Source organism: Olea europaea, chromosome 11 (genome assembly GCF_002742605.1).
Source record: "Olea europaea var. sylvestris chromosome 11, O_europaea_v1, whole genome shotgun sequence".
Lineage (NCBI taxonomy): Eukaryota > Viridiplantae > Streptophyta > Magnoliopsida > Lamiales > Oleaceae > Olea > Olea europaea.
Genome location: NC_036247.1, coordinates 20065266 through 20073180, shown reverse-complemented (window position 1 = coordinate 20073180; position 7915 = coordinate 20065266). Strand labels below are relative to the sequence as shown.

The 7915-nt window shown below is 37.1% G+C and overlaps 2 protein-coding genes across 2 annotated transcripts; one reads left to right on the top strand and one right to left on the bottom strand.

The window, feature by feature from the left end:
• The first annotated feature begins 2015 nt into the window (after positions 1 to 2015).
• LOC111404568 lies at positions 2016 to 2868 on the top strand. The gene is made up of 3 exons (XM_023033359.1): positions 2016 to 2150; positions 2216 to 2306; positions 2404 to 2868. The coding sequence occupies exons 2-3, from the start codon at positions 2238 to 2240 to the stop codon at positions 2866 to 2868; spliced, it is 534 nt and encodes a 177-aa protein (XP_022889127.1). The 5' UTR covers positions 2016 to 2150; positions 2216 to 2237.
• Positions 2869 to 3130: 262 nt separating this feature from the next.
• Positions 3131 to 6381, bottom strand: LOC111404567. Its single transcript, XM_023033358.1, has 6 exons — positions 6323 to 6381; positions 6078 to 6156; positions 5871 to 6020; positions 5274 to 5783; positions 4661 to 5135; positions 3131 to 3150 (listed from the first exon to the last, which is right to left on the bottom strand). Exons 1-6 carry the CDS (start codon positions 6379 to 6381, stop codon positions 3131 to 3133), a joined length of 1293 nt encoding a protein of 430 aa, XP_022889126.1.
• Positions 6382 to 7915: the final 1534 nt, after the last annotated feature.

Sequence of the window (7915 nt, the reverse complement as noted above, 5' to 3'; positions counted from 1 at the left end):
AAAAGTTACGACGTATTGTAACTTTTTCAGCTATGCGACAGTACTTGAGGGGCTGGACGAGGAGCATATTGACTTACTCCGTCGATCGTTTTTATGGTCGTTCTATCCGTTGAAGGATGTGCAGTTCTCTGGACAGATTGTTGATTCTTTATTACTCCGGCTGCTTAAACCAGTCGATGATGATCAGTTATATTTTGCTATGGGGGACGGGAAGGTATGTAGATTCTCAATCCTTGAATTTGCCCTGATTACGGGCTTGAGATGTACCGGGGAAAAAGAAGTTAGAGCCTGTATTACACGAAATAAAAGATTATTGGATTTATATTTTGGAGGTAAAGGGTCAGTTACACCACCACAATTAGAGGACGCATTTAGGAAATGCGATCACATGTTAGACAAGTTGAAGTTAGGATTGGTGTATATACTGGAGAGTATATTGAGGTGTCGACATCGTAGGACGTCGATTCATCTTTTTTCATTGGATGTTGTTGATGATATCGATGCTTTCAACAGCTTTCCATGGGGTCAGAGATGTTACACCGATACTCTCCATGTATTCAGAAGGGTACATACTATGCCGAAATCGGAGAGGGGCGATCACAAATATGATATATATGGCTTTTGCATGGCTTTGCAGGTAAATATTCAGTATAACGTAATGCGTGTTGAACTTTTTTATTAAATGTATATGTAAAGTTTTATTTTGTAATTGTTGCAGTTGTGGGCATATGAGGCTATCCCTACTTTGGGTAGCAAATGGGCGATCAGAAGGAAGACCAGCTGCCCACGAATGCTTCATTGGCGAGCACATGAAAAGCCATCGGCTAAAGATTTGACAGTTATCCTCGACGATCCTCAGGTGAGTATTATATATTTGCAATTTATATTGTACATACATTTACTCGGCTCGATACATGTTCGTTAACACGTTGAAATATGGTATGTCAGCTCGAAGTTCATGCTGAGTTGGTTGTTTCGGTGGAAGAGGAGGATGCAATATATGTACGTGAATTACTTGTTCCACCTACTGAAGATGATCAAGTATTTGAGTCCGTTCCGGATAGAAATATAGTACGTTTATTTGATTTCATTATTTATTTTGACTTATAAATTCATGTGTGGATTATTAATATTAATTGTCTTCTCTGTGTAGGAGCGTCATCCGGAACTTCCACTTAGGAGATCTCCTTCACCTCCACCGATGAGATCTCCGTCACCTCCACCGATGAGATCGCCTCTACCACCATTATCTCATTCTCCGAGGATATCTCCGTCTCCCGTACCCACCCACCTCCCACATGGATCGCCTACACCCAGTCAGACCCATCATTCAGATGATTTCTTTGCACGCATGACTGGCATTATTAGAGAGGAGCTGGGAACGATGCGATGTGATTTTATGACAGAGGTAGTCGCACTACGAGAGGAGATAGGGGTGTTGTGACGGGATTTTACGACAGAGATCGTCGCAGTACGAGAGGGGATAGGGGTGCTGCGATGAGATTTTACGACAGATGTAGTAGCTTTGCGAGATGAGATTGGAGTGCTTCGACGAGATATAGGAGACCTTCATACTGAGGTTGCAGCACTTCGAGGCGATGTAGCAGGCGTCCGAGGGAATGTCGGGGAGACTGGTGTCCCTCGAGATTGGTGGGCAACGGCCGGGGGAATTGATGAGTTTTTTGGTTCAGTGCCGGAGGCCGAGAGGGAAGGGGTGGAGGTCGGACAGGAGGAGTCGGAGGAGGTCGGGATGCCCGGGGTGGAGGTCGGGCCGGAGGAGACAGAGATAGAGGGGGTGGAGGGAGGGATAGGGGTGGCCGAGGAGGTAGCGGAGGGGACATCAGAGGTGGTAGTAGAGGAGGATGATCAAGTTGCGGAGGATGAGAGGACGCCGGAGATGACGGATGCGAGGTAGTATTCGTGTCGGAGGGGGCGACGAAGGTCCCGAAGGGTAAGAAGCGTGCTGCTGACGTGCTAGAGCTGATGGTCGGTAAGAGATCAAGATTGACGTCATAGTACATCGTTTCTCCCTACACGGCCGAGGCGAAGAGAAGGGGATTTGTGGATGGGGCGTACCCCAATCTTTTTCGCGACGTCGACCCAGTCAGACAGAAGGCGTTCGATGATTGGTTCAAATCCCTTAAGTCCGAGTAAGTATTTTATGATGTTGCTACTATTTTTTTGTATTTTTGGTAACTGTTTTTTCATTTTTCAGAGATAGTTATACCATCGGCTGTATGACCGTGCCCAATGCTAAAAAGTGGTTTGAAGATGTACTGACGACCTCAGCTTGGCTCGTTGATGATGTAAGTTTTTTGAGTTTCCGTTTATTATATTTATACAAGTTGTTGGTTCATTTACTTAAATGACTCTATCTTTTTTGTTGGTGTTTTTTTGTTTCAGCATATCGACTTGGCTATGGAATTGTTACGCGATCGGGCGCGGAGATACCCGAGATCTTATGACAGTCCTACTCGAGTTATCTTGAGCGCTGAGTTCGTTCGTGTCGTAGATATTGAGCATCAGGAGCTCCTAAGCAAGGGGAATGATTATGTTCTGTCTGAGTACATGCTGGAGTGGGTGATTGGACTACAGTTAAGGTGCGGAAAGCCGTGGACGGATTGTACACATATGTACATTCCAGTGATCGCGAACTCACACTGTTTTTCGGTAGAGATCGTATTTGCTGATTCCACCATATATGTGTACGACTCTGATCATAGCTGTCTGACACAAAGTCAACTGAAGCAAATACTGGAGCCATTGGCTATGATCGTGCCCATGATGGCTAGTCATGCGATGATTCGAGTAAATGATAGATTAGCCATTGTGCGGAACACGACGACGGCGAGACAAGAAAGATCATAAGGATTTACAACTTTTAAATTTTCAGATTTAATTTTCAATTATATGTTATGGAACTAATATCTTCTACTTCGGTTGCAGGGGTGACTGTGGCTTATTTGCAATCAAGTACATAGAGTTCTTGAGCATTGGTCGCAATGTTGATACAATAAATCAGTCTTGGATTGATATTTGGAGGCATAAATTAGCTTGCGACTTGTATGAATATAACTGTGATCATTAGTACATTGTAAATTATTTTATTAAAATGTAAATGTTGTTTACATCAGTAGGATTCGTGTTGTACTGAAAGAAATAAATAATCGAAATAAAGTATATTGTATGATATTATTTTGAAAATTTAAATGATAATCGGGAATTAAATGGACTAAATCGGATGCAATTGGAAAAAAAAGACCGATTCATGTAATATTTGGTTCGAAAAAAGTTTTAAAAATTTTGGGGACCTAATTGGAACTTTTTAATAGTTGATTCGAAACATAAAACGATAATTGAGAATTAAGATAATTAATTAAAGAAATAGTAAAACGAAAAATCGAATAAATATTATTCAAATAAACAATCGAAATAGAGTAATTAAATATGAAATAAATAATATACATAATTAACGAAATATTTAAATTTAAAAAAATAATATTATTTTTACTTAACCAATTAAGATAATTAATTAAAGAAATAGTAAAATGAAAAATCGAATAAATATTATTCAAATAAATAATCGAAATAGAGTAATTAAATATGAAATAAATAATAGACATAATTAACGAAATATGTAACAAATAAATTAAATTGAATAATATTTTTTTACTTAAACAATTAAGATAATTAATTAAAGAAATAGTAAAACGAAAAATCGAATAAATATTATTCAAATAAACAATCGAAATAGAGTAATTAAATATGAAATAAATAATAGACATAATTAACGAAATATGTAACAAATAAATTAAATTGAATAATATTTTTTTACTTAAACAATTAAGATAATTAATTAAAGAAATAGTAAAACGAAAAATCGAATAAATATTATTCAAATAAATAATCGAAATAGAGTAATTAAATATGAAATAAATAATATACATAATTAACGAAATATGTAACGAATAAATTAAAAAAAATTGAATAATATTTTTTTTACTTAAACAATTAAGATAATTAATTAAAGAAATAGTAAAACGAAAAATCGAATAAATATTATTCAAATAAACAATCGAAATAGAGTAATTAAATATGAAATAAATAATATACATAATTAACGAAATATGTAACGAATAAATTAAATTGAATAATATTTTTTTTACTTAACCAATTAAAATAATTACTTAAAGAAATAGTAAAATGAAAAATCGAATAAATATTATTCAAATAAATAATCGAAATAGAGTAATTAAATATGAAATAAATAATATACATAATTAACGAAATATTTAATGAATAAATTAAAAAAACAATATTATTTTTACTTAACCAATTAAGATAATTAATTAAAGAAATAGTAATCTCTCCATATTGTTAGTTAATATATATCGTTGTCTCACTTATTTTAAAAGAAAACAAACAAATACATGACACATAGAAAATACATATGACAAATGTGATAAAAATAAAAAGAGTAATTAAACAATGTGATAAAGATTACATCTGATTTAAATTCAGAAAATCACAAACACATAACAAATAGAAAATACATATGATTTATATAGATACTACACATCTGTCGAGTCATTGTTTAGTGGGATCTAACTTGTACAAAATCGAAGTGTATGTCTTGTAGCGCCGTACCTCCCGCACTTACGCGGTTGTGGAAACTCTCCTGTAGATGGTATTCTAGACGTCCGTCTACGACCAGGAGTACGCGGTGGAGCTTCAGGTGGCAACAAATTATTAAGTGCTACAATATAATCAGGAACTTCCCACTTGGCTTCATTTGGTAGAGGAAATATAGTTTCGGCATACGCTGCTCTCCAAAAATCAGTCATATAATAATGACTGCACAAGTTGTGTGGTGGAAATCCTCTATACATAGCCACTGCGACAGCATATGCACATGGAAAACTTTCCAACTGAAATTTTCTACACGTGTAGGTATTGTCATTCAAGTTTACAATGTATCCAACATTACGCCCGCATCTCACGGAGAAGCGAAATTGATCTAGTGGTTCCACAAATAGAGCTTTTGCCACTTCCAGAGTTTTGAATAGTCGATCTTCCTGTGCCGGAGCTAGCACACTCATGCAATTTTGGGATTCTTCACGTCGGTCATAAAACCACTGTTACAACTTGCTGCGAATATGTTCAATCATTGCGAGAATCGGTAACTCTCGATCCTTCTTGAATAATGCATTCAGCGACTCTGCATTATTCGACGTCATCATGTTGTATCGACGTCCTGGAAAATGTGATCGTGCCCAATGTTCGACCCCCATATCTGATAGATATTCCCATGCACTTTCTGATTTATGTTCTATTTCGCCCATGAACTTTGTAAACTCTTCAAAACTGTAAACTTCTGCAGCTCTCCTAAACAATGCAACAATGTCATTACCTCGGTACCTAGTCTTCAGATTGCCCTGAATGTGGTACATGCAATAACCATGATGTGCTTCTGGAAAAACTTCGACTATACCATTTATTATTGATTGCCCCCGGTCAGTCATAAATGCAAGGTTCTCGATGTTCCCAATTACTTCTCTCAACTTCGTGAAGAACCAACGCATTGCTAGATCATTCTCTCCATCGACAATGTCAAATGTAAGAGGGTAAATTTGGATATTGACATCTTGACAAGTAGCAATAATCAACTTTCCTTCATATCTAGCTCTTAGGGTTGTACCATCAACTAGAATTAGAGGTCGCATCGCATTACGAAAACCTCTAATGCATTGTCCAAGAGCCATAAAAAAATACTTGAAGCGATTCTGCCCATCGATTTCAATAAAAAACGTCGAGTCAGAATTAGTTCTCACCATGTTGTGGCAATACCTGACCAATTTGGCATAACTCACCTCTGTCGAACCCATTAAATCTTCCAATGCATATTCTTTAGCCTTCCAGGCCTTCTGGTAACTCATAACCACCCCATACTCTCGACGGATGTCGTTGATGATATCTGTAGGTCTGTAAATCGTCCGTGGATCCTGAAACTTGTGCATTATCTGTCGACCAATAAACCATGATCGAGCTTGCCTGTGATCATTTTGACGAATACCCACTTCACAAGTATGTTCCCGCGCATACTTTCGAACAACAAAGAACTCATTTGTGTCCATCTTTGTCGCACTCAAACGCCAACTGCAATTGTTGTCTACACAAATAATTGTGTATGTAGACTTGTTTGATTTTTTTTTACCTTAAACTCAAAATTATGTTTCATTGCAATTCAGTGCGCGGCTTCTTGCAAATCTCTTTTCGTGTCAAACAATTGATCGACATGTAAATCTTCATCATCAGGAACTACATGCGAACAATTAGAAGACCGTGTACTCGGCCCAGCATGTAAGCTCCCACCAGACTCATGTCTCTATCTGGATAAAGTAATCAAATCCTGATTTGTAAATGGCCTTTCATCCTCGTTGTCTTGAACTTCCTCGTAAATCCTTCGTGTAATGGTGACATCATGGTGAGTAGCAACTGCCCCAGGAATAACCACATCATCCTCCCGAGCAATCTCAACAGTATCCCAAAAATCATTCTCATTACGATCCTCTCCATCAAAAACTTCGTGTTCACCCTCGATGACATTTTTCTTCAACAAACTTACGCAAATAGGAGTCGTCTTTCGATCTTGGTTCAATTGAATTAGATGCTTTATTTGCGCTTCAGAAGTAACTTTCAAAGGTGGAATCGAAATTGTTGAATGCTTCTGAAATAAAAATCCCAATTCCATATCGTACTGAGAGAAATCGACGTTAAGCATGTTTTGTATTTCACTGTACATTTCTGTAAACGAAGTATTTTTTGTTATCGAAATAGCAGCAACCCCTTCTCCTTCACTCGTCCATTTCCATTTCCATTGACCATTTTCTTTCCTTTGAAATTCGCCGAAATAACAGATTGGGACACATGCTTTTGCCATATCTGCATTACGAATTAAAAATATCAGAACAAATTATCAGAAATAAAATTATCAGAATCAAGGGGTGGGGGAGTCTGCAAACGGACGGTCGGGACTGTCCGGATCGTCCGCAACTGACGGTCCGAACCGTCGTTAAATCCGGCGTTCCGACGTCTGATCGGTGCCGGCCTGAACTTTGGCTATAATATTATTTTTTCTACCATTTAAAAAAAATATACGACTTCAATAAAAATAAAATTAAATACTACGAAAAGATACTTACCGAATTGAAGTGCTGAAATTTAACTAATTTTTTCTGTTGAGGTTGATAACTGATAAGTTTATGAAATTTTGAGGTTGAAGTGGATGAAAAATGAAAGAGTTTTTATCGTGTTAGAGTAAACTGATGAAAAGACTAACTTCGTTTTCAAATTTCAATTGAGAAGTGTTTGGATTTTTATTTGTAACTTAAGGATATTTTTGTCTTTTTATCATATTTCTATTTTTGTAATTATATAACTTATTTAAGGGCGTTTTTGTCTTTTACACAAGAAATGGCTATTATGGTGAATGTTAGATTTTTATGATTAAAATGGAAAATGGTTGGTTTGACAAAGCCAAACTTAAAAGTACCCCGTTATTATGGGGAGCTGTTTTACTATTAAAGGGGAGGAGTTTACAGAGGCGTGAAGCTGCAACTGTAGAATGTGATAGTGGAAGATAATTTTATGCCGCTAGAATTGGGAAGCTCCGACGTTATCCCGGGAATGCAGTGGCTAAACAAATTGGGAGAGATGCACATTAATTGGCAGACCCTCACAATGACATTCTCCGTGGCGAGTGAAGGTGACACTAAGAGAGACTCAAGTTTAAGTAGAGCGTCTGTATCGTTGAAATCAAAGCTAAAGGCCCTTAAATCCCAGGGAGAGAAGCAATACTGGAATTGGAAAATATTACAGTTCAACCTGGGAAAATTAACCAGACCCCGGACATAAT

Bases quoted from the DNA above. Each gene is read 5' to 3' on its own strand.
- LOC111404567 (XM_023033358.1), bottom strand. From the start codon at position 6,381: ATGAGTCTGGTGGGAGCTTACATGCTGGGCCGAGTACACGGTCTTCTA. The intron at 5,784-5,870 runs GTGAGTTATGCC...ATCGATGGGCAG, and splicing joins ATTTAATGGGTTCGACAGAG to AATCGCTTCAAGTATTTTTT. The intron at 5,136-5,273 runs GCACGATCACAT...AAGTTGTAACAG, and splicing joins ATATGGGGGTCGAACATTGG to TGGTTTTATGACCGACGTGA.
- LOC111404568 (XM_023033359.1), top strand. From the start codon at position 2,238: ATGACCGTGCCCAATGCTAAAAAGTGGTTTGAAGATGTACTGACGACC. The intron at 2,307-2,403 runs GTAAGTTTTTTG...TTTTTGTTTCAG, and splicing joins CAGCTTGGCTCGTTGATGAT to CATATCGACTTGGCTATGGA.